At 35.8% G+C, this 26759-nt stretch overlaps 2 protein-coding genes across 3 annotated transcripts; one reads left to right on the forward strand and one right to left on the reverse strand.

Moving 5' to 3' along the window:
* Positions 1 to 6095: 6095 nt before the first annotated feature.
* LOC107791278 (uncharacterized) lies at positions 6096 to 6779 on the reverse strand. Its single transcript, XM_016613305.1, has one exon. The coding sequence runs from the start codon at positions 6777 to 6779 to the stop codon at positions 6096 to 6098; it is 684 nt and encodes a 227-aa protein (XP_016468791.1).
* A 7494-nt stretch (positions 6780 to 14273) lies between these two features.
* On the forward strand, positions 14274 to 19666 carry LOC107791280 (UDP-glycosyltransferase 86A1-like). Of its 2 annotated transcripts, XM_075222594.1 has the most exons (3): positions 14274 to 14937; positions 16273 to 16440; positions 18475 to 19666. In XM_075222594.1, exons 1-3 carry the CDS (start codon positions 14412 to 14414, stop codon positions 19437 to 19439), a joined length of 1659 nt encoding a protein of 552 aa, XP_075078695.1. In that variant the 5' UTR covers positions 14274 to 14411; the 3' UTR covers positions 19440 to 19666. The 2 variants fall into 2 exon arrangements, with proteins under 2 accessions (XP_075078695.1, XP_016468794.1); XM_016613308.2 differs by lacking the exon at positions 16273 to 16440 and having other exon boundaries at positions 14278 to 14937.
* Positions 19667 to 26759: the final 7093 nt, after the last annotated feature.

The raw sequence follows: 26759 nt of genomic DNA on the forward strand, positions 1-26759 counted from the left end.
TGCTAATGGTTAATATTGTGTTCACACTATTCTTCCGTTTTTTCATAGCACCGAGACTTATTTACTTGTTATGGTTATTGCGTTTCAACTATTTTCTGGTTCTTATAATGCTATTATTATTTCTATGGTTTCTGTTAATAGTATTGATATATTGTCTCTTTTCATCTTTTTCGTTTTTTTGAGTCGAGGGTCTATCGGAAACAGTCTCTCTACTTCACCGGGATAGAAATAAGATCCGTGTACACACTACCTTCCCCAGACCCCTCACTTGTGAAATTTTACTGGATTGTTGTTGTTGTTCTCTGGTTGAGATCATAACTGGTTGAAAGAGAGGAGCAAACTGTGTTGGTATTTGGCTTTTTTCTTCTTTTATTAGATTTCACTACCTTCCAACGAAATAAAGAATTCTTGCCCCAAAACAAATGATAAATGGACTTCTAAGCAGAAATGTCAATATAAGTCGTAGAGCCGTTAAAATGGACTTGGCCCGTGAGGTCAGCTCAACCCAGCCTGCTATTTGAGTAGAGTTAGCCCGCTGGCCCTTGAGGCTTCATCGAGGCTGGGTTTGGGCCAACCCGTGGGCCAAAAATTAAATTAAATCCAAATTAATTAACTATTAAATATCTAATATTTAAAAAAAGTAAAAACTAAAAAAACTATTAACTATAATCTCCATTCTCCACCCCTAGATTGCTCATTTACCCTTCCATATCAACTACAATTTATATTTTTGACATGCATGTAATATGACAAAATTAGTTTTTCTTTTGCTTAATTAATACCGAACTCGAAAAGTTTTAGGTGACCAATAATAATCTTTTTTCAAAAGAAGAGCTAGAGCTATAGAAAATTTGCAGTTCAATTATGAGATTTCTCGTCAAATATCAAGTTTTTATATGTTCTAAGCAAACATAAGTTGTTTACATGATTAATCGACTATGTCACGAAAAAATATTTAAGGATTTAAACAAATTCTTTTTTTCTAAAAAATTTTTGAAGGGCCGACCCGCCCTAGCCCGCGGCCCTCTTAGGGCCAGGAACATATCCACGCTTATGGGTGGGGGTGGTATGGCACCCGCTCAGTTAGTAAAATTATCATATATTTATGTAAAAAAAATTTAAACTAGGTTAAATATATAATCCTGTCACCCCCATTCGTAAACTAGACAAAGGTGCCATGACTGGTAGAGCTTTTTGAAGTTTTTCTAATGTGTAAAATTCAAGTTCGAATTTATCTTGAACCTTGTCTGATTTTTCCATTTCGTTGTGCTTTTTATTTCTTTTGTCCCGGTCATTTTCCTTTTTGGCCACCTCCCAATTTTCTATTTGTCGTTTATTATTTTTGGATTTTTTCTTCTATTCTATTACTTTATCTTTGATATTTAGCAAGAACACTTAAAAAAGAGCCTCCAAAATTTTAATTTTTTTTTTTGATAGAGGCGCCTAGGGGCGTTGATTATTATTAAGCATTAAACAAATTTTAAAAATTTTATAATATAAGCATTTCTCTTAATCTCAAATCTTTTAGTTTTCTTCTTTCAAAATAAAAAAAACTTGGGTCTTGATATTTAGATTGAGATCAAAATTAATTTATAATTTCTTTTTTTATTATAACATAGATATTGTGTTATTCTATGATTGTTAAATATAATTTAAATCTTTTAGTATTAAATTATGATAAATATTTCGCAAGAATTATATTTATGATTTTAAGTTTTGAGATCTTGTAGTTTATCTAATTCTGCATTTTATGGGGTATAATTTATTTATTGAAGATGTTTTTTTTCCTTATTCTGATTGGTGGAGTTCCCTTATTAAAGATTTTATTTTACTTTTGCAAATTTATTTTTAGCATACAAAAAAAATATAGTTCCCTAGTAAAAATATTGATTTACTTGTATTATTAATAATAAAAGTGTGATTCCTTCTTTAAAATGCTAATTATATTTTCTTCTTAATGTCTGAGATGTCATTTTCATACGACAATAATAACATATATATCCAATAAAATTCCATATATAGGGTCTGAAAAATTGATGTAATTTTTATATTTGCAAATAAAGTGCTTATTAAATTGTCCGAATAAACTAAAAAAATGAACCGGACAAACGTTCCGAACAAACTATATATTAGTAGGTATTATAAGGTGTACATTAGAGAAAATTTTGGCACCTGCCACCTTTAAATCCTAGATCCGCCTCTGCTTAGGGCTGAGTTGGACTGACCATTTTAAGGCCCATTCATGTAGTGGGTCAGCCCGTCCTAGCCCACTAAATTTTAAAGCCCGTGAGGCTTGAGGTGGGCTAGGCTAGGCTGGTTCATTTTGACAGCTCTAATAAGTTGCAATATGAATACGAGTTGTAAGTCGCAATCACCAAATGTTATTGTGTAAGTCGCATTTACCAATTGTGATTTATATATTGCAACCGATAAATGCGAGTTATAAGTCGCATCTCGCACAATGGATTTGTATGTCATTTCAATAAATTAGATTTATAAAAAATGCGATTTACTTAGGTAAAATTTTAAAATAGTGAAAATTATTACAATTTTTTAATATTTAAAAAATTGTAATTAACAAAACAAGTTGATTTTAGCATCAAAATAATGCGTCATTCCCAGCAAACTACGAACCATACTTTTACATATGAAATTCTTTTTAGAGAAAATTTAATTTAAAACAAGTTATAGATATTTATATGATTGTAAATCGTCTTGTTAAGATAAAACGAAATGTTTAAATGGGACAAAAAGATTGTGTACGCATATATAAAAATGATTTTCTATTATTTAAGCTCAATTTTTAGAAGTTGAAGGCAGTTCAATTGGTGAACACCTTGCCTTCCACATTGTAAGTAAAGGGTTCAAAGCATACTATCCCTTATCTCTTTCCTGCAATGTAATGGTTTCCTTTGGATTTAAGAAAAGCACATTTTTCATAGTTTTTTTTTTTTTGGAATAACTGGCATTTCTTATTCATCCATCCAAAACAGAGTACATTGATTTGAGGGTGGAGTGTATAATCCACAAACACCCTTATCTAACACGAAGATAAAGCATGCAATGTTGTGAGAGCTGAGTAGAAGAAAACTCATGGGTATTGGATACTTTAGTTTGTATGAGTTATCAAATAAAGTTTCCAACTCTAACAAAAACATACCAATAAAAATAAAAATAACATTCTATCCATGAATCTAAAACTCATGGTGGCTCAAAGGTAATATTTGTTCTTCTTTTATCAACAATTCGAAAAGCCGGTAAGCTCCACTTGTCCATGTTCATTATGCCCCTGACCTGCCTTGGTAGTTCATCAAAATTATGGAACAGTTGATTTTGTAAAGACTCGTGGCTTAAAGAAGCTAATTTATCCGCATCTTGGTTGCTTTCCCTGAAGTAGTGATTCAAATTAAAAACTGTTTGTTCCCTTATACTTCTATGCTCATTAATCTCATCTGAAATCTTCCATGGGACACAATTGTTCCCATTAAGGCAATCCACCAATAGCTTTGAATCGGTCTCTGCCAAGATACAATATAAAGCATTGTTAATACACCATTTGATGCCAAACAACAGTGATTGTGCTTCTGCCCAATTGCTAGTTCCAGGGCCTAAATTAATAGTGAACGCAGCAATCAAGCATCCCAAATTGTCCCTTATAACTCCTCTTTCACCACATAAACCATTCTTACAGCTTCTATCTGAGTTTAATTTCACAAAAAATGCTGGAGGTTTGTTCCACTTGGTAATGATGGTCTTCTTGAATCCAATATTAATGTTGAATAGATGCCATATACTGCTCCAAATAGGTTTGGTATCGAATTTTGGGAACTGGGTGTTAACTATCTATGAAATGGAGAAAAAAATAAGGGACATGGTCCTCCTCACATTGAGTTTTTCAGAGCCATATTTAACTCCACATCTAGCTTTCCAAAGTTTCCATGCTGTGACGATTGGTAAACAGTTTATCAAGCACGCTTCAACGGGATTCTTTGTCTTTGCTTTCCACCAATTGACTAGTAACATTCGAAAAGACACCCCTGTAAAGGGAATTCAATTAGCACCACACATAATCCTCCATATATTCTGTGCAAAGGATCCCGAACAAAAAAGATGATCTATAGTTTCATTTACAGGATTTATGCAACAACAACACCGAGAAGTGCTAGAGAAACCCATCCTAAGAACCCTAGCGTCAGTCAACAATCTCTCTCTCAATGCTCTCCAGACAGTAAAACACATCTTGAAGGGCACCTGTTTTTGCCATGTCTTGGAATCAATCCAAGATTGTCTTTTTACTTTCCTGAATATATTCCAAGCTGCGGCTACGGAGAATACTCCTTTCTCATTGGCAGTCCACACAGGAGTATCTTGAACTGATGGCCTCAACCTAATATGCATAGCTTCAATTGTACCCATAACATGGTCAGGTAATAGACAATCCCAACCACCCCACCACTACTGATCATTAACTATAACATCAGAGAGCATAATATTCCTCGGATTGCTACCTTCTGGAAGAAAATTACACAATGGACCTAAGTTGGTCCAATTGTCAAACCAAAACGCAATGTCTCCTTTGCCAATCTTCCATAATATGTGCATATCTACTTCCCTCTTAATCTTGCACATAGCATTCCACTAATGTGAGTTCCCAGAATACCATTGCTTAATTAAAGGGTGTGACCTCTGACAATATTTGACCATTAGGAAATTCTTCCACAGAGAATCACTAATCCTTAAATTCCACCGTTGCTTTGCTGTGAATGCGTTACAAGTATCCTGCAACTTCCTAAAATTAGCTCCTCCTTCAGCGTATGGCATGCAAAGCTTGTCCCATGAAGCCCAATGAAATCTTTTCTTCTCTTCTGAATATCCCAAGAAGAACTTGGCCAACATTCTTTCTATTTGGTTCAAGACTCCTTTAGGAGGGTGAATGGTTGCTAGAAGATGGACTGGAAAGGCTAACAAAACATGTCTGATCAGAATAGCTCTGCCACCAGTGGATAAAAATTTGGCATGTCAACCTGAAATTTTCTGCAACACTTTAGTGACCAACTCAGAGAAGATGGCTATTTTTTCCTACCAATATACAAGGGGCAACCAAGATATTTTATAGGAAATTCCTTATGCTCCATTCCAGTAATCTCCTTAATTCTCTGAACTGAATCTAAAGATGAATTTGGTGCCAAAACAACACAAGATTTTTGTTTATTCACTAGTTGTCCTGAAACTTTTTCATATGTTGTTAGGGCTTCCATTAGTAACTCCAATGATTTCCTGCATCCATTGGAAAAAAGAATAATATCATCAGCAAAAGCTAAGTAATTAATTTGAGGCCCCCTCTTATTCATACTGAATCCAATGAACTCATTATGAATAGCGACCTTTTGTAATTTTCTTGAAAGAAATTCAGCACAAATTATAAAAAGGGAGGGGGGAAATGGGATCTCCTTGCCTAAGTCCTCTCTTGGACTGAAAGAAGCCTTGTCTATTACCATTGACAAGTAAGGAATACCAATTACTAGAGACATGTCTGAATATGATATCTATCCATACTTCATTAAAACCCATTCTTCTCATCAGATTGCATAAGTATGGCCATGAAACTCTATCATAGGCTTTGGCCATATCAAGTTTGAGCACCACATTACCGTCTCGATTAGGCTTGTCAATATCTCGGATGATTTCTTGGGCAAGGAGTATGTTCTCAATTAAAGATTTCCCTTTAACAAAGCCATTTTGGTTCCTACTAATGATGTTAGGTAGTATTTTAGATAGTCTGACATTAAGAAGTTTAGCAAAAATCTTGCTAACAACATTGCATAGACTAATGGGTCTAATGTCATTAAAGTGCTGAGGTGAGGCAACCTTGGGTAACAGAACAATACATGTGTGGGTAAACCACTTAGGAAGATTAGCCCCACAGAAAATAGATTTCAATGCCATCGTGACGGTAGGTGCAACTTTTGTCCAGGCTACTTGAAAAAATTTAACAGTAAAACCATCAGGCCCAGGAGCACTATCTGGATCCATGGAGAAGACGCAATTCTTATCTTCTCTTCATTTGGGAGTGCAATCAAATCATTGTTGACCTCCTATGTGATTATGGGGTCAATGTCATGAAGGTCGGAGTAATTATTAACTTCAGGTTCTTCACAGAAGATACCCTGAAAGTATCTAATAGCGGCTTCAGATACCTCTTTAGTCCCTTCTACCCATTGATAATTCTCATCCTGAATCTTGTTGATGCTCAATCTTTTTCGCATGTCCTTAATGACATTATGAAAGTAAGCTGAGTTAGAATCACCTTCAGTGAACCACTTCACCCTTGCTTTCTGTCTAAGAATAGCATCTTGGATTTTAAGATACTTTATATAGTCCGCTCTAGTTTTGTTGAGATTGGATCTTCCAGCTCCATCATTATCAGAGATCATTAAACCTTCAAGCCTAATCAACTCACTTTCTAGTCTTTTATGCTCTTCATGGATATCTCCAAATGTTTCTCTGGACCATGTGCTAAGTTTGGAGGCAGTTAACTTTAGCTTATGGTGCAGATTCCACATGGGATTACCAAAGCATGCATCATCCCAAATATTGTTAATGACTTCCATGAATCCTTCATGATCAGTCAAGAAATTGAGGAATTTAAAATACCTCACAAACTGGTCAGAAGTAGATTTAAAATGTGCTAACAGAGGAACATGATCAAAACATGCACTAGCTAAATGATTAACAATAGTTCCATTATATAAGTCAAACCATTTAGAATTGAATACCATTCTATCGAGCCTTTTCCAAATAGTATCAGGTGCCCCTCTATTATTGCACCAAGTGAATTTATTCCCCACATAGTTTTAACCTTCTAGCTTTCGTGTCTTTAGAAATGTTTGAAAAATATGTATTTCTAGCTTTTTTCAAAAATAGTAGATGACAATTTGTTTTTGTGTATATGTGTATTATATACATAAAACATATATGTATTCAACCAGTGTGCGCCCATCGGACTTTTCATCTTAGGGTTCCAAGCAAAATATACGATTTTAAATATATATACGCTTATATATTCAGAATTTTGCCAAAGTTAACGAGGTTCGATGACCCCTCTTCTATATGAATACACACACACACACATTTTGACTAAAAAATAAAATTAATTTTGACCAACCAGCCAATTTTGTATTTTGCCGTAATATTTCTTGTGTAATTTAATTGTCGTTATCTACTACTCCCTCTATCTCAAATTTGTTATGTGTTTGTCCTGATTTTCTTATCATATTTGTTTTCCTATCTCTAGAAGGAAAGGACAATATATTTACCATAATTGAGTTTTCCTTCTTTTAGAAGGAAACTATAAATCTCCCATATTTGGCTAATCCTTTTTTTGGTAGGAAAAAGTTTGGACTTCTATAAATTGAGGATCCTTCCTTCTTATTCAATAGCATCCACAATGTAGTCATATAGGGTTTGAGAGTCGTGTTTAGGGGGAGAACTTTATGGGACAAGTGTTAGTGTGTCACTTGTATTTGCCTCTTCGTGAGGTTGTTCTCTCGATATTTGTACTCTCTTTTATTATAGTAGATTGCTCATCTCCGCTTGTGGACGTAGGTCAATTGACCTAACCATGTTAAATGTTTGTCTCTTTTGGTATATTTCTCTTTTGTTATCTGATTTATCGTCGTTCAAGTGTTGCTTTACTAGCTTCCGCATGACACCTGATTTTTTTCGTTCCTAACAAGTGGTATCAGAGTCTTGGTTATTTATCCGGATTGTTACAGAATGGAGGAGAATATGATCAAGATGGTATGTTTAAATGAGAGAAATTATAATATTTGGAGAAGCAAGATGAAAGATTTGTTATTCGTGAAGAAAATGCATCTACCCATTTTTGCAGCTCATAAACCCGAGAGTATATCTGATGAAAATTGGAATTTCGAGCAACAACAAGTATGTGTATGTATATGATAATGGGTTGAAGATAATGTTCGCAACCATATTATGAATGAGACACATGCGAGATCATTGTGGGAAAAGCTAGAGACTCTTTATGCTTCAAAAACTGGGAACAACAAGTTGTTCCTGCTAAAGCAATTGATGTCCTTTAAATACAAGGAAAATAGCCCTATCCTTGATCACATAAATGATTTTCAGGGCGTCCTTGATCAGCTGTATAGAATGGTAGTTAATTTTGATGATGAGATACAAGGACTTTGGCTTCTTAATATTCTGCCAGACTCTTGGAAAACTCTTCGTGTTTCTTTAACAAATTCATCTCTTGGAGGTAAGGTGACCATGGAATATGCCAAGAGTGGTGTGTTCAATGAGGAAGTAAGTAGAAAATCTCAGGGTTAGTTCTCACAAGCAGATATCTTTGTTACAGAAGACCGAGGGAGAGATAGAACAAGATGCTCGAGGAATAGAGGTAAAAGTAGAAGTAAGTCAAGGTCCAAATACCATAATATTACATGCAACCATTATGGCAAGAAAGGACACATTAAAAGGTTTTGCCACAAGTTGAAGCAAGACACTAGAGAAGGAAAGAAAGTTGATAACGAGAACAATGTTGCTGCCATTGTTCGAGATGACCTTCTTTTTGCTTATGATGAAAACGTCATCAATTTGGTATCCCATGAGACGAGCTGGATAGTAGATTCTGGAGCTACCTCATATGTCAGACCAAGAAAAGACTTTTTCTCATCTTATACTCCTGTTGATTCTGGAGTGTTAAAGATGGGCAATGCCAGTAAAGTTAAGGTGTTTGGCGTTGACACAGTTTGTTTGAAAACTAATAATAGTTCAACGTTAGTTCTTCAAGATGTCAAGCATGCTCTAGGCTTTCCTTTCAATTCGATCTCCGCAGGAAGATTAGAGGATGAAGGTTACCATAATGCCCTCTTTAATGTCCAATGGAAGCTCATCAAGAGCTCGTTAGTAGTGGCTCGAGGAGTCAAGTCTGGTCATTTATATGTGACATGGGGTTTTATTCTTAATAACTCCATAAATCTGGTAAAAAGTGACACTTTATCAGAATTGTGGCACAGAAGATTGAGTCATATGAGTGAGAGGGGGATTACGTGTTTGGCTAAGAAAAGTTTTCTTTCTAGAGTGAAACAAGCAAAGCTGAAAAGGTGTATCCATTATTTAGCTGGCAAACAGAAAAGTGTTTCCTTTTATTGCCATCCTCACTCAAGAAAACCCGATTTATTGGAGCTAGTACACTCTGATTTGTGTGGTTCTTTTAAAGTAAAGTCAAAAGGTGGCGCACTTTACTTTGTGATCTTCAATGATGATCATTCTTGTAAGCTCTGGGTGTATTCTTTGAAATCTAAAGATCAAGCACTTGGCATATTTAAAGAATTTCAGGCCTTAGCTGAGAGACATACGGGGAAAAAATTAAAATGTATTCACACTGACAATGGAGGTGAATATTGTGGTCCTTTTGATAACTATTGTAAGGAACAAGGAATTCGTCATTAGAAAACTCCGCCCAAAATACCTTAATGAATGGTTTGGTAGAGAAGATGAATAGAACTCTAGTTGAAGATGTCTGCTTTCAGAGGCTAAACTTCCAAATACATTTTGGGCGGAAGCACTTATCACTGTTGTCTATGTTATCAATTTGTTTCCTACTGTTGCTTTGGATGGTGATGTCCTAGACAGAGTTTGGTTTACCAAAGATGTTTCTTATGATCAACTGAGAGTTTTTGGGTGTAAAGCTTTTGTGTATGTTCTTAAAGATGAAAGATCGAAACTGGATGTCAAAACTAAGCAGTGCATCTTTATCGGTTATGGTCAAGATGAGTTTGAGTATCGTTTTTATGATCCAGTTGACAATAAACTTATTAGAAGTTGTGATGCAATATTCTTTGAAGACTAGACTATTGAAGATATTGACAAAGCTGAGAAGATAGATTCTCAGAGTAATGAGAGTTTAGTTGATATTGTCCAGTTTCTATTGCTAAGACACCTATTGCACATGAAGGAACTTAAGACAATGATGGAGATAGTGATCAAGATCAAAATTATCATCATGGTGTAGATGTTATGGATGCTCCATTTGATGAAGTTGTGGTTGATAATCAACCAATTCCTGCTCAGGTAACTACTTCGAATGCTCCTGAAACCTCTCTTAGAAGATCTACAAGGGAGAAGCAAAAATCCATGTGTTATCCTCCTGATGAGTATGTACTTTTGACTGACATGGGAGAACCTGAGAATTATGATGAAGCCATGCAAGATACTCACAAAGATCAGTGGATCGAAGTCATGGAAGATGAGATGAAGTCACTCCATGAGAATGTCACATATGAGTTAGTGAAATTGTCGTAAGAGAGCTTTATCTAACAAATGAATATTCAGAATAAAGCAAGATAACCATACCTCTGCACCTAGGTACACGACGAAATTAGTTGTTAAAGGTTTTGGCCAGAAGAAGGGAGTTAACTTTGATAAAATTTTCTCTCCTGTTGTGAAGATATCTTCTATTCGTGTGGTTCTAAGCTTAGCCACAAGTCTAGATTTAGAGGTTGAGCAGATAAATGTCAAGATTGTTTTTCTTCATGGTGATTTAGATGAGGAGATTTATATGGAGCAGCCTGAAGATTTCGTAGCTGGATGGAGGAGGAGTTTGTTGGGCCCATGCCTATATTGTCCAGCCAAAGGCCCAATGGCCTAATCCTATTCTCTTTTGGTTTTCATTCCTATTCGGAATTGGATTCGGTGTTTATTCCTATTTTGAGTGAGTTTTGGCTTTACGAGAAAGCACAACTCATGATCTATAAATAGGACAACCTTGGAAAATTGTTCTATGCTCATTGATACAAGTTTTTGAAAGACTTAAACACATAAGAGGGACATTTGAGAGAACTTTCATCAAGAGAGAAGAGAGAAGAAAAATATTTGTTTTTGCTGCAGATTTTTTGTTCCGACCAGCCAACTTCAAATCACATTTTTCGATTCGTTAATTGTTGTATCGAGCTGAAATTTTGACTGAGTGTTCGTAACATCTTGGTCTTTGACTTGAACGATGAAGATCGGATTTGGAGGCCCGTAGCATCTGATTTCGAGCCTCGAATAGCAGCTTTGTTTTTTTTGGTGGATTCTCCTTTTTCTTCAATTGATTAGTTGTTGCTCTTATTGCCTCGTGTTTTGCACTTGTTGTTTAGCCAATTTGGAAAACTTTTGTAACTTTTTTTATTGTTATAATGCAACTTTTTGGATTTTTGTGATCCCCTGGTTTTTACCTTCGATTTGAAGGGTTTTCCATGTTAAAATTTGGTGTTCTTTATCTTCTTTCTTTATTCTCGGGTTTGCCTCTTCCTCGACATAACAGTGGTATTAGAGCGATATTTAAAACAGGTTCATCTTGGCGGGTTCAGTTCTAGCAGCAACATATTTGACGATAATCATGATTTTTGTCTGAAAATTTTGACCGATGTGCTACACACATTGAGACAAACTTTGTGGTATAGATTTGGAGATGCGACCTGTTGAAGATTATGTGAAGAAGGTGGATCAAGTTTGTTTTGTCAGAAAATTCAAGCCAAGGGGGAGAATTGTTATGTGTTTGTCCTGATTTTCTTATCATATTTGATTTTCCTATCTCTAGAAGGAAAGGACAATATATTTACCATAATTGAGTTTTCCTTCTTTTAGAAGGAAACTATAAATCTCCCCCATATTTGGCTAGTCCTTTTTTTGGTAGGAAAAAGTTTGGACTTCTATAAATTAAGGATCCTTCCTTCTCATTCAGTAGCATCTACAATGTAGTCATATTGAGGTTTGAAAGTCGTGTTTAGGAGGGAGAACTTTACAAGACAAGTGTTAGTGTGTCACTTGTGTTTGCCTCTTCATGAGGTTGTTCTCTCGATATTTGTACTCTCTTTTATTGTAGTGGATTGCTTATCTCCGCCTGTGGATGTAGGTCAATTGACCGAACTATGTTAAATATTTGTCTCTTTTGGTATATTTCTCTTTTATTGTGTGATTTATCGTCGTTCAAGTGTTGCTTTACTAGTTTCTGCATGACACCTTTTTTTCGGTCCTAACAAAATTATCTGTCGTGTTTCTCTTTTACACGCCCCTTAAGAAATATTAGTTAGGAAATAGATTCGACTATTTTACCCTTATTTATGTCTTAAGATAAAATCTTCATTCATTGGATATTTATTCAAGAATAATTACTAATAAGGGTAAAAAAGGAAAAAAATAATTAATTTTGTATTGAACTTCTAAAATAATAAATAATTTGAGATAATTATTTTTAATAATCACACTGATAATATCAGACGATGGGATTAGTACGAGAACTGACTACAAATACTCTATCCCCTTATTCAAAGGGGACATGATGATAAGGTCAAACAATAAAGTTAAAAGTGAAAGAAGTAGTAGTACAATTTGAATTAGCATATAAAGTGTGTCTCTCACACATATTTGTGGATCCATATCTTATATATTTAGGTTTATAAAATTTTGGGACTCACACAGTTGTGAGACAAAAAAAAGACCTCACACAACTAATGTCAATTGTGTGAGACACAAAATAAAAAATTCCATTAAATATAATCAATTTCTTTTATTGTTAACTGTACGATCATGCAATAATTTATTTGCAGAATTTCCTATTTTTTTAAATATTATTATGTACTCCCTCACCAAACCTCAAATGGTCCACTTCCTCTAAGCCACCAATTCCTTTCTTTCTTTGGAGTTTGGTCACTTCAAAATTTTAATTTAATTACTTTTCCAATTTCCATTAATGCTTTATATGCATATTCTGAGATGCCAATTCTAAACCACTAAAATCCAATAAAGTTTTTAACACACACTAAAACTAAAGTGCAACAACCTTTACATTTTCTGTGTAATTTCAAAAAGGGTATCAGAACTTCTAAAATTCTATCGTGAGAAAACCCTTTTTTATATGTTTTCAGCAAAGTAAAAATTCCACATTTCCCAGAGTGGCGTACACAAATTTCCGTAAGCGATGTCAATATTTAAAAAAGTAAATAAATAAATAAATTATTGTAACGGCAAGTGGTATTATTTTTTATTTATTATTTGTACATACAAATTACGAAAAAAATTCAACGAAATAGTATCACGTGACAAAACTTCAATCAAGATATCTACGCCCGTGAAACTACTTTTTGCCATTCCTGAAATCCAGCTAAACACACACTTCACCTTCAATTACTACAAAGACTATGTTTCCTTCACTAGTTGACCAAGTAGACTTTTAAGCAGTATACTCATTACTCAATATCTAATTATCTATTATGTGCAAGTGCAACTATGTTATAAATTTATGATTTGGTAAAGCGGAAAATGAAAGAATAACGAAGATGAGATAATCATACTAATAAACAGATAGTATCACATTTAAAATACATTATGGTCCAATTAGGCCTTACCATCACCGAGAAATATTGTAGGATGATTAGGATATATTTTAATCCATAATTAAAGGTTTTAATTTTTGGGGTAATTAAGAAACTTACGATAGGAAGTTCTTTCCCCTTTAATGGCTATCCGATGGCGGAATTAGAATTTTTACTAAAGAGGGGGTCAAAATATAAATCCACGAAGCCAAGATGTGTCAATATATATTATATATACATAACAATAAAAGTTACCTAGTATACAATGTAATTTTCCAATAAAAAGGTGTCGATAAACACCCCTTAAGACATGTGGCTCCGCAGCCGATGACCTATATTTTAGATGGCTAAACCAGAAAAAAGAACAGTCTTATATACCTTGGTGTGGCAACTGGGCAAAACATATCGTATATGAATCAGGTCGAAAAAGGATTATACAAAACGGATAAAATATTTGATACTTTTATATTTAATATGGATAGAAAATAGGTTAATTTGCGGATAATATGAATGCTCATATTATCCAATTTTCTTGAATAGGATAACTTATGGGAGAATTTCTAGGCTTCTAAATTTAAGGAACCTCTACTTTGATCTTTGCAATTGTAATAATTAAACTCATTGGTTATTCAGTGAATATCTATTTCTTAAGTGAATAATATGGATATCATCCATATTTGATCCATTTTTAAAAAGTCAATTATCTAAAACGGATAATATGAATGGATAATTATTTTTTTAATCTATTTTTTCACCACTAGTCTAACCTATGGAAAAGAAAAACAAAATGGACTTTATTTACTTGCTCAAATTACAATTTTTAAAAAGTTGATTCCTTTCCTAGAAATTCTTTTCCACTTTAATTCATTTCCCCTCCATTTCCCTTCAATTATGGAGCACAAATAAATGCCACTTGAAAACTCATAGGACCCCCAAAAAACTAGGCAAATTGATCATCATTATCTTCTTCTTCTTTCTTTCAAAAGCTCCTCTCCACAATTAGAACAAATTAAAACTAGAAAAAATTATCAAATGGCAAGTCATTACCAAAAACCTCATGCTATTTTGATTCCATATCCATATCAAGGTCACATTACCCCTTTTGTATATTTAGCCATAAAACTTGCTTCTCATGGCTTTACAATTACTTTTGTAAACACACATTATATTCATTCCAAGATTTCGAATTCACAAACACAACGACATAGTAATAAAGATGATCTTTTTGCTAAGGCTCGTGAAAATGGGCTTGACATACGTTATGCAACGGTCAACGACGGTTTTCCTTTGGGATTTGATAGGTCTTTAAATCATGACCAATTTGTTGAAGGACTTTTACATGTATTTTCAGCACATTTTGATGAAGTTGTTGGGAATTTGGTTAAGTCTGATCCACCTGTGACGTGTTTGATTGCTGATACTTTCTATGTTTGGCCATTGATGATTGCTGAGAAGTATAATTTGGTGTATGTTTCGTTTTGGACAGAGCCTGCTTTGGTTTTAACTCTTTATTATCATATGGAACTTCTCAAGAAAAATGGCCATTTTGCTTCTCAAGGTATAGTGCCCCTTTACTTTCAACTTTCTTTTTTACTTTTTTTTTAATAAATTTATGAGTGGATTGGCTCGGTTATCTCTGCAATCAGAGGCGGACCTAGGAGTTGAAGGTCGGGTATACCTTTACGTTCAACCAATCTCTGCTTTGTATGTGGAGTGCCACTATTAGTATATCAATATTTTCTAAACATATATACAATGTATATATGAAATTTGTGTTGAACTTCTGGGTGTCGGTGACGCTTCTCTTTATAACGTAGGTCTGCCTCTGTCTGCAACCCTACCTCTTTTATCATGGAGCGATTATTTAGAGGACTTAGGTGGTAATTTACGCTCTTTTGCTCTAGATTATGAAGCTTATCTCACCTTGTTAGAGGTCTTTCACTGGACGATCTTGTTCCCTACTATTTTGAGGTCACATCTAGTAATTTTGAGTTTGAAGCCCATTAATATCGCTTTCGGGGCCCACACTGAAATTGTGTTATACTCCCAGATATGCAATTGCCTATCTTTTGAAAGTGTCATTCGATATTGCTTCGGAAAATATATATATATGTGTATTTTTCTAAGAAATAATATTAATTTATACAATAGGTCTACACTGCTATTAAAAATAACACGGAGTAAGTATCAATCAAAAACTAAAATTTTAAAATCAATCAACATGGTGTTAGATTTTCTTTTTCTTATTTTAGATTAAAATTTACTTACAAACACGAATTGTATTAATGGACCAACACAATTTGTGGGTCTTCCCTTATTTTTTATTGTTTTTGTCCTGTTTTTAGGTGGTGGGCATTGTGGGATCCCATGAAAGTTTGGTGGTAATAAATAATTATGGTGGTTGGTTGAGACACCAACCTCCATTTGATTTCAGAACAGACAACTTGTATTTTCTAAAAATAATTTCTTCTTAAAGAGTAGACATTTTGTTGTTTTGTTTTCAGAATACAGTCATGGCACTTAGTTGAGATAAGTGGCAGTGTATTTCGTATTCACATAGAGTTTGGGAAAGGACCGGAATCCAAGGGATGGTGATATAGACAATCTATCCTCATACAAGCATTAGTGGCTGCTTTGACAGCTTAAACCCGTGACCTATAGGCCATACAGAGACAACTTTTAGTAAAAATTGCACGGGGCGTCCTATTTGGTCGCCCCCATTTAACCTATACCCATTTTTTAAAAATATTTTAACTTGTACCCACTTTTTAAACAACATAAGCCTCCTTTCTCCTCCCCTTCTCCCAATGATCTCCATATCTCTCCGGAACTGTTTAACAATGTAATGGCTCGATTTAAGAGCTGTTTCTTCCAACCACTATTTCGCTATTAGTCTTTTTTGCTGCTTCTTCCGCTAAGGCACAGAAAAAATCTTCCCCATTTTATTCCATTTACAGCTTTGGAGACAGTGACTCTGCTTCTACTTCTGATCATTTAGCTGTTGTACTTGGTCTGCCTTCTTTACAACATTACACCAACGAAGGCGTTGAGTTCAAGTCCGGTATTAGTTTCATGACGCCTGGAGCAACAGTTATGAGTCCTTTTTGTTGAACCAATAGAAGGCTGAAGTTCGCCAGTTACAAACAAAAATTTCAGCTCTAGAGTTGAAGTTTGTCCGTTACAAAACAAAAACTTCAGCTCCGCCAGTTACAAAAACAAAAACTTCAGCAATTACAAACAAAAACTTCAGCAAATAGAGAAAAAAACTTCAGCTATTATGCTTAAATTCAGCAATTACAAATAAAAACTTCAGCACACTTGGTTCAACACACTTGCTATTCAGTCCCGTCTACTAGAATGCCGAAGTTTTGCGTGATTGCCTTTGTTACTTCAGCCTCATATGCTGAAATATGCGAAAAAGTGGGTACGGTTGCAATTTTTTTACAAAGCGGACACAAGTTAAAACGTGACCTAAAAGCAGGTATAAATGCAAATGCCCCCAACTTTTACTGTTACTCCAAGACTCCCTTCAGTTGATTGAGATGCCAATACTGATTGAGATGCAAATACAAAAGTTTTTGTGTGAAACATACTCCCTCCGATCCACAATAAGTGATTTTTTGTCCTTTTTTTTGTGGTCCAAAATATCAGATTTTTCCAGATTTCAAAAAATGAATTAATTATTTTTTTCCTACGTTACCCTTGGAGTAAATAGTGCTGGAATATTTATGATCAATTTTATTGCTAATTAATATTAAAATATGAATTTTTTAATTTATGTGAAAACAGCTAAAAAAAAAATCAGTTATCGTGAGTCAATTCGTGTCTTTAATTATTTTTCTTGTTAGTCCTTTTTTTTCCTCCTCTTGTCTGTTAGTATTTACTTTGAGATTATAATAAGATAGGTGTTCACACTTGGAGATATTTTTTATAAGTAATAAATAGTACCTACTCTGTGAATTCCTTAAAATTAAATTAAATAAAATAGAATATTAGATTTAAAGTTTCGATTTTCTAATACATGTCAACTTCTTATCCAAATCTTTGTTCGTGTAATTGCTTATCTCTTTCATATGAAATTTAGTACTATTTAAACAAATTATTTATTATGCATTATCCCATGTTTATAGACCGAACACCTTTCTGTTAATTGAACATTTATCCTTTTGCATATTTCTCGAAAATAAACTTGGGCTAAAAATTATTTTAATCAGAGATCATTATCTTAACTTTTCATTTTACTGTTTAATAGCTGCCTTCTTTGACCTCCTAGCATAGCCTTGAGAGTTGACCCACTTGGTTCATTTAATATATTTTTTTCTTTTGAATTCGGACTATAGGATTAGAACAAAAAATTATAAATTTTCTAAGAAGAAAAATATTAAAAAGGTGACTAATCATTCTTATATTTAGAATCTAGCATTTATTCTAATAATGCTATGGTATTGAATGGTATTGGTGAGTGTATTTGAAAATTATTTGATGTTAATGATTAGCCATTTCAGCTTATGATTACATCACCAACCCAATACAATTTGGATATTTTGTTTTTTCTTTTCATTTGTCTAAGTATATGGTTAGAGAGGGTCACATAAATATTTGTTTTTTTCGGACTTCCTACTAGAAGGGAAGTTTTGGAGCAACGATAAAGTTGTCTTCGTGTGACCTACAGATAATGAGTTTGAACCGTGAAACAACTACAAATACTTGCACTAGGGTAAACTGTCTACATGATATTATTAGGCGACTCTTCTCCCAATCCTGCATAAATATGGAATACTTTGTGTATTTGGCTGCCCTTTTTTACTTCTGATCTAGGTAAACTCTTGAGAAAAGTGAGGGTGAATGATAGATACGTCAATATTTTCATAGACGAATAGAAAATAAATGACTGTAAATGACCTTCGTGAGCTGATAGTCTATTGGAAAAAATCTTTCTATTTTCATAATGTAGGAGTAAGGTCTGCGTACCCGCTATCCCCTCCAGATCCCACTCGTGCAATAAATTGGATTTGTTGTTGTTGTTGTATTCTTTCGTTTCACTTTCTATTGCTATAATTTTATAATTTGATTAAATTATATTTTTATTTATCAGATAATCGCAAGGACACTATAGATTATATACCAGGAGTTGAAGCAATTGAACCAAGGGATTTAATGTCATATCTTCAAGCAACTGATATTTGGACTGTAGTCCACAGGGTAATTTACAAAGCTTTTACAGATATTAAAAAGGCTGATATTATCATTTGTAATACAGTCCAAGAACTTGAATTTGATACTCTTTCAGCCCTAAACAAGAAACAGCCCACTTATGCTATTGGGCCCATTTTCCCATCTGGGCTTACTAAGGCCCCATTTAGTATTAGCCTATGGTCTGAGTCTGATTGCTCTCAATGGCTCAATAACAAGCCCAATACTTCAGTTTTATATGTCTCATTTGGTAGCTATGCTCATACTAGTAAAGAAGACATTTTGGAAATAGCCCATGGGCTTCAACTTAGTGGGGTGAACTTCATTTGGGTCCTAAGGCCCGATATCGTCAGCTCGGACGAGACCGATTTCTTGCCCGTTGGATTCGAGGAATGTATAAAAGATCGAGGGTTGATCGTGCCATGGTGTAAACAGATTGAAGTGATCTCACACCCTGCGATAGGTGGATTCTTGACTCACTGTGGATGGAACTCGACGTTGGAAAGCATATGGTGCGGTATACCGTTGATATGTTTTCCCTTGTTGACCGATCAATTTACTAATCGAAAATTAGTCGTTAATGATTGGAAGATCGGGATTAATCTCTGCGACAAAAAACGTGTCACGCACGAGGAAGTCGCCGAAAAGGTTAGTAATTTTATGTGTGGAGATAGTACTCAAGAGTTGAGAAAGGCAATGAAGGAAGTGAGGAAGACATTAGAGAATGCATTAGGACAAGATGGATCATCTGAGAAGAATTTTCATCAATTTATGGAAGATATTAAGGTCAATATTCGTAAACGGGCTGGGCTTTCCAATGGACATGTTAGTCCATTACACCAAAATGGTAATGGGCTGGCCCATTGAATCTTTGAAATCTAATGTTAACTGTAAACATTGGGCCAAAAGGCCCAAGTTAGGTGTAGGAGTTAGGACCATTGCATTTGGGTTGTGGTTCTCTCTTTTCTTTTTCGGCAATGCTGTGCTGCGTTATTTTCTTATCTTTGAATTTTATTTTGGTTTAGGAAAATTCAAGCCACTGAGTATAAATATTGTTTGTTCAATAAATATTTTAGATTGAGTTTATTTCAAAATTTCGAGATGATACAGTGAATACATCGTAAAGTTGTTATCTCGAAATTTTCATAAAATATTTACAAAAAGATCAAGACATTTCTCAAAGCCGAAGTGATAGAATGATGTTCTTCTCCAAGCTCAACTTGAAATGAAGTATAACCGGATATTTCTTGAAAATCAAATACTATAAGATCTATAAAATACTCGACTTTTGTGGATATCAAATATATTCCAAGAAGGTGCATATCATCCTACATTCAAGAAATATATTGCTTTAACACTCTAACTACAATAAACAATACGAAAAGAAAAACCAAGAAAACAAATAGAATCGTACTCACAATTATTAATAAAATCTATTGCAAAGCTGCTAAAAGAATTCCTGTTACTTAAAGATATAATTTCGATGTTATGAAGAAATGTATTTATTAGTTGCAGAACAATTGCACTATCTGTTTTATGGTATGCGATTTTTATAATTGACTTCAGATTCTAAATGCTCTTTTCAGTGTATCGACAGTGACATTTTTACTTGCTCGGCATAAAAAATCATAAAATATTAATTTCTTCAAAATGATCTGTCAAAATATGTAAATTTAAAAATGAAGAAATACAAGTATATCTTAAATCATTAGATTTTAAGCATTAATGATTACTTTTCTATTTGGTTTAGCTATAGGAATGGTTTCCAGAATAGATTTTGCAGGCAAACAACTTAAACTTTCCTACTCAATTTGGTGAAATATAAACCGTTTGACTATTGAATATGGGATTAACGTGGTGTAAAATGTTTTTATTTATTTATTTTTTATCATCGTTTTGTCTTGTGTGGTATGACAATATTAGCCCACGGTACCCATCAGCTAGTTTTGAACGACATATATAGAAAGTTAGGAACTTGTTTATCCGTAAAACGGTATAATTGAATTTATACGTGATTTCTAGATAAGTGAATTAATTTGATCCTGAAATAATAAAATAATTAAAGAAATACGCAATACTTAGCCTTGAAATGGAGACGAAATAGCAGAAACAGTAGTTCCAGGATCAAGGCTTCCGGGCACAACAAAAGTGAAATCAAAAAGCCGGAAGATAAAATTGTATTAAGCTTTGAATAGAGTATAGCGTCAATTTACTAGAAAATTCATGTCCCTTACAATGATAATTGAGATCACTATTTATAGCTACGTCTAGGGAAGGAGGTCCTAGGATCATGCCCTTTTTTAATGCCAATTATGAGGGCCATTGATAAAGATGTAACATCGAGTATAAATGTCAAATTCTTTGTAACGGGAAATCGTACTTAATGCCATGAAATATTCTCTATTAAATGCTACTGGGCGAAGAGTATTTATTACATCCTTATGAGCGTTATTCTTCTCGGTGACTGGCGGAACAGTTGCCTTCGGTCTTGGACATCCCCCCGTCTTGAGTTCCACGTGTCCTTCTTTTGGACTGCCACGTGGCATAGCATATTTTACCTTATACAGATAGTCCCCCTACTTTCCGGTGATATAACTTTGTGTTACCGGAAAGTTGGTAGAAATACTCTTTTGGCGGGGATTACTATAACTCCCTCTGAAGGCTTCTAATGGTTGGTTAAATGCACGTCTCTCCGCATTTAATGCCCCGAATACGCGTCATCTCATAATTCAGTACAGCTTTTGCCGATTATCGAGGTGATCGTAGCCATGAATTTAGCCGCCAAAACTTTTATTTATACGCATCAACCTTCTCCCTTTATATTCCACAATTTTTCAAGCTTTCCTTATACGACTTGCATCCTACTCTTCAATTTTTCTCTAATTCTCTTCAAGCGAAAAACCTTTTCCTTCTTCCATACAATGGCTTCTTCCTCAAAGAATACTAGTTCTTCAAAAAACAAGAACAAGGCCGAGGACTCTGCTCCTCCAATAGTAAGCTCCATCATTCCTAGAAGTCTTGTTACCACAAAAGACTTCGAAGAGAAATTTCCTTCTGATAACCCTCGTACATGGGCCGTCAGTAGGTACCCTTATTCTATCCGTCCTTCCTATTGTGAAGGAAGACTGTCGCTGTCATTATTTGGATATTGTTGCTCCTGATTTATCAGAGTGAGTGACCTACCCAAGAAGGGTTTTACATATTTCTACATGTATCCCTTTACTTTGGGTGCATTCTCTTTGAGTTGAGAGCTTGACTCTGTTATTACGGAGTTTTGTCTCTGCTATCAAGTGTGCTTGGCACGAGTAAGTCCTTCTGTGTGGAGGATAATCGCTTGACTTCGGCGTTTGTGCCAGGAGAAGGGAGAAGAGCTAACCTTAGCTCATGTGATGAATCTCTATTCTTCCAAGATCTTTCGCGGGGGAATGGTAACCCTATGCAAGCGTGGACACCATGCTCCGTTATCTAGCATGGATGATGACAACGACCATGGATAAATGGAACAACTTATTGCAGTTGCCACAAACGATATCATTCCGACAAGGGCTTCATCCTTTCTGGACGCTTAGAACCGCACTCGTAAGCTCTTTATTTGATATTTCTTTTATTAAATATTCTTCTATACCAGCATTGATCCTCCATCCTTCGCCTGTTTCAGCAACTCAATGGATCTCATCGGTTGTTGAAGGTTTGGACTGGTGGGTCTAGAAGATCTTGGACGTCACGATGCTTGAAACCCGCTTGTAGAAAGAACTGACCCCTAAATATGGGTGGAAAGACAAAAATCATGGTAACTCAAACTCACCTTGTTTCAATTTTTCATGTGAAGAACTTGATTGATCACTTCTACCTTGTCTATGAAATCAGGTCTACCCGTGGGGTTCTATTGTTGTCCCCGAGGAGGACATCTTGGTTGATCCTACTGATACAGCGAGGTTGCTTCAGGGGGAGCTTACTCGAACAGGTATCTCTAGGCCTGCTTCAGTACAATTGTTTCATTACGTAGTCCTCGGCCAGAGGACAAACGACCAAAAAAAATTCCTTCTCTGCAGATAGGGAGAAGAATAAGAGGGCGAAGATTGTTGCCCCTAAGTCATCTCAGGTAGTGGTGGTAACTAACCCTCTTTCCAGGCCGGTCGTAGACACCGTAATGATCGACGATGATGAAGAAGCTAGTGATGAGGGAGCTTCTCTACATATAAGACGACGATCCTCATTATCTCAATAGGATGCTCGACCTGTTGAGATAGTTACACCAACCGAGAATGATGTCTCGGCACTTTGAGGAGAGTTTGATTTGGTAGATAGTGCCAACTCCCGTTTCCGGGCCTCAATTGTTGTGCCCGGTACTGGAGGACTGAGTACCGGGTCCCTGTCGTTTTTGGTTGGCGAGCATCCAAAAACCAGCACTGCATTTGTTGCAGCTGCTTCTCACTCTTCAACCCCATTAACTTCATATCCACCTTCGCCAACACCAGCAGCTGCAACATCATTTCCATCTGCACCTACTCTTCCACCAGCAACTGCTACATTATCTCCAATGGCCGCACTTGATCATGAAGGAGGTGTTCCTCTTCCCTAGTCCCCAGTTCATGGGGATTTGGGCAAAATTACGCTCCCCCCTCCGGAGATCCGCAAGGGAGGAGGAATGTTACTCTTTCAGTCTCTACCGGATGCAACTTACTATCTCGGCCGGTGGAGCTTGCTAATTACCAGAAGCCTTTGGCTTCAGAGAAGGATTGAGAAAAGATTCAGGCTCTCTCGGGAGAGTGCTTGTTGAACAACTCCATGCACAACGCTGCAACGGTATATTCTTTAATTCTTTTCTTGTTTCTTCTATTTTTGCCTAAACATATCCTAAGTCTGCTTTATTCACTTTGTAGGCCAACTTTCTTGCTTCTGAGGGACTTCAAAGGTTGATTAGAGAAAAGGGGGAACTTACCTTTGAGCCGGGATCAACTTTTGGTTGAACGGGACCAAGCCATTATTCGCCTCTCGAAATTGGAAACTAAAGATGCCGAGGATGTTGCATTGGAAACTCGTTTGCAGCAAAGTGAGCAGGAAGTGGAGACCCTTAGCCAAGAATCACCCCATTGAGAGCCCAATTTGAAGAGGCTAGGGCCAAATAGATTAAAGTCCATAATGCCATTATTGTTATATCCGATCGTGAGGCTGACGCTGCTGAAAGATTGAACAACTTAGAGGGAGCCTTGGATCTCAAGGATAAAGAGCTTGCTGTTGCGAGGGCGAAATATGCCCAGATGGAGGAGAAGCACAAGAGGACCATTGAGCATAATAGAATTTTTAGCTTTACTGTCCGCAAATCGATGTTAGTCTCAAATCCGTTAGATACGCCCAGGAAAATCTTTTGTCTGAGGTCACCCAACTCAAAGAAGAACTCAATCACCGAGCGACTTCCCTCATTATTAAGAAAACTTACGCTATGTACAACATGAGGATAAAAACCTTGGAAGAGGCCAAAGCTGGTATCATTGATTTTGATGCCGAAATTCTTAAGGTCCGTGAGCTTGAGTTAGCTGCTAAAATTGGTCTCCCAGCAGGGTCTGATGCTCCTGGTCCTTCTGGTTACGGTTCTGAGTTCTCAGGAACTGAAGAAGAATCGGAGAATAATGATGCTGAATGCCAACTGGTGAAGACCAAAATGTTGAGCCATCAGTGGATCCATCTACTTCTCCCAGGGGCGCGAACACTTCTCTTCCTCCGGGTTCCGGAGATACTGCAGTTTTGCCTTTTTTCTTCTTCCAATTCTTGTATTTGTGCTGTTTTGGCATGTTATTGTAAATAAAAATATCTTTTTGCTCAAGTATCATTTGAGTCTATCTTTCGTTTGAATATTCATGTAAGTTTTTAATCTTTGCATTCTCTTCCTTTTTCTTAAGAGTTTTGCGCAAGTTTTTCCGTCTACGTTTTATTATGTGAAGCTTTGGGTGTATTCTTCTCGAAAGCATTTTGATTCTGGGCATCAACCCATTTACATGAGGGCTTCTATAAGTATTTGCCCAAGTTTACCTTTTGTGTCCTTTCGTATACGGCTTCGTGTATATTTTCCCCCGAAGGCATTTTGATTCCGGGCATAAATTCTTTCGAAACCAACCCTTAAACTTGAAGGGGTCTCTTATGTTTACGATGCTCTTGAAGAGGACGTCTCATGTTCATTATGGCACTAACATTTGAAGTACTTGTTTAACTTTCAAATGACAAAGTTAATTCATCGTTCAGACATGAAACAATATAAAAACAAAAGGATTTCATTTTATTCCTTCTATTTTCAAAAAGTACATAAGCATTTGCTATGCTTAAAAGCAATTTCCATTACTTGTGGCTAACTTGTACAACTTGTTTCTACGGGGCTGGCCGCGCAGTCCCCGGTCCCGATGATACAACTACTTTTCAGATTTTTTATTTTTCGGTCGACGTGGCAGTCATTGTTGGCAGTCATTTTTGCCGTATCCTCATATCGTCCCTCAGTGTTCGAATCCGAAGAATGCGAATTGGAACATTGGAAGTGTTGTATCTTCGAAAAATCCACTAATGAATTGCTAGATAATCCTTAACTCGGTTACATACTTTACTTCTCCTCAGGAATTTATGCTATCGAGCGAGGACTATCTAACAACCCTCTATTAGTTTGTGCTCGTGAACAGTCGGGTAACCTTTGCTCAATAGCAAACTTAACTTCTCGGTGGGAATTTACTATAGAGCAAAAGATTATCTAACCGTCCTATAGTGGATCTTTGCTTGTATGCCTTACTATTAAAGGTCTTATTGATGTTGTCTTCGTAGTATGCTTTCTGTTGCTGCCTCGATAAAAACCTTGCCAGAAAAATCCAATTGGGACAAAAACTGGACGAAGGGAAAAAGAGCACACACATACTTTCCGCTCGGATAATGTTCATTAGCAATAATATCTTTTGAGGTATGACACGTTCCAATTGCTAGGCAACTTTTCTGCATCTTGGTTCTCCAATTCATACGAGCCTTTACCGGTGACAGCTGAAACCCGGTAGGGTCCTTCCCATATTGGACCTAGCTTTCCTGCATTGAGCTCCCGAATGTTTTGAGTTACTTTCCTTAGGACCAAGTCCCCTACTTTGAAATAACGAAGGTTATTCGACTATAATACCGCTTCATTCTCTGCTTTTGGGATATCATTCTTATATGCGCCAAGTCCCTGTGCTCATCGAGTAGCTCCAAGTTGACTAACATTGCTTCGTTGTTTGATTCTTCAACTGTTTGGAAATATCTCAAGGCGGGTTCCCCTACTTCCACTGGGATTCAAGCTTCTGCACCGTACACTGTCACACCTCCTTTTTCCGCCCCGCGAGGGGTGAAGGAGTTTTTTCCAATTAAAGGACAATCGAAACAGGATTTGTTTATTTATTTCACAGTCGCCACTTGGGAGATTTAGGGTGTCCCAAGTCACCATTTAATCCCGAATCGAGGAAAAGAATGACTCTGTATTACAGTCTGCGAACCAGAAATCCGGATAAGGAATTCTGTTAACCCAGGAGAAGGTGTTAGGACCATTGCATTTGTTCCGTGGTTCTAGCACGGTCGCTCAACTGTTATATTCGGCTTGATTATCTGATATAATACATATTATAAACTTATGTGCAAATTTTATCCCTTAGTCGCTTTTATTATTATATTTCGAAAGAATGTGAACATCGTTTAAAAAACATGTCTTTGGATTGCGTCACATGAAATGCACCCGCAATCCGGAACACATTTTTATTCAATGTTTTGGGATTTGGATTTGGGTCGCATGAAATGCACACCCGAGTTTAAGAAGGTAAGATTATTAACATGTGCGCCTAAAACAATTAGCGTATTTATTATTTTGGATAAGGCCGTGGAGTTTGCTAAGCGGCCGATCACGAATTCTAAGTAATTAACGCATGCATTTGTGAGGGCCCCGCAATCTGTGTGTTTTATTTAGCGAGGCTCGTCTCATTTATTTTAGATGGACAAATCCTAAAGCGACTACATTTTTCCTATTAAAATTAGTCTCTAAAATAAAGAAAGAAAATCCTAATTAATTACGAGTTTTTATTTTATTTATTTAAGAAAGCATGACATACTAATTGGTAGATTAATACAAATATTGATGAAAAGGAATTTTACTCAAAAAATTCGAAATTATAAATAAAATAAAAATTCGACAAC

The sequence above is a fragment of the Nicotiana tabacum genome, chromosome 10 (genome assembly GCF_000715075.1).
Source record: "Nicotiana tabacum cultivar K326 chromosome 10, ASM71507v2, whole genome shotgun sequence".
NCBI classification, from domain to species: Eukaryota; Viridiplantae; Streptophyta; class Magnoliopsida; order Solanales; family Solanaceae; genus Nicotiana; species Nicotiana tabacum.

Coding starts and splice junctions, on each gene's coding strand:
- LOC107791280 (XM_075222594.1), top strand. CDS start 14,412: ATGGCAAGTCATTACCAAAAACCTCATGCTATTTTGATTCCATATCCA. Junction 14,938..16,272: donor TGGCCATTTTGCTTCTCAAG/GTATAGTGCCCC, acceptor TTTCGCTATTAG/TCTTTTTTGCTGCTTCTTCC. Junction 16,441..18,474: donor AGGCGTTGAGTTCAAGTCCG/GTATTAGTTTCA, acceptor TTTATTTATCAG/ATAATCGCAAGGACACTATA.
- LOC107791278 (XM_016613305.1), bottom strand. CDS start 6,779: ATGGTATTCAATTCTAAATGGTTTGACTTATATAATGGAACTATTGTT.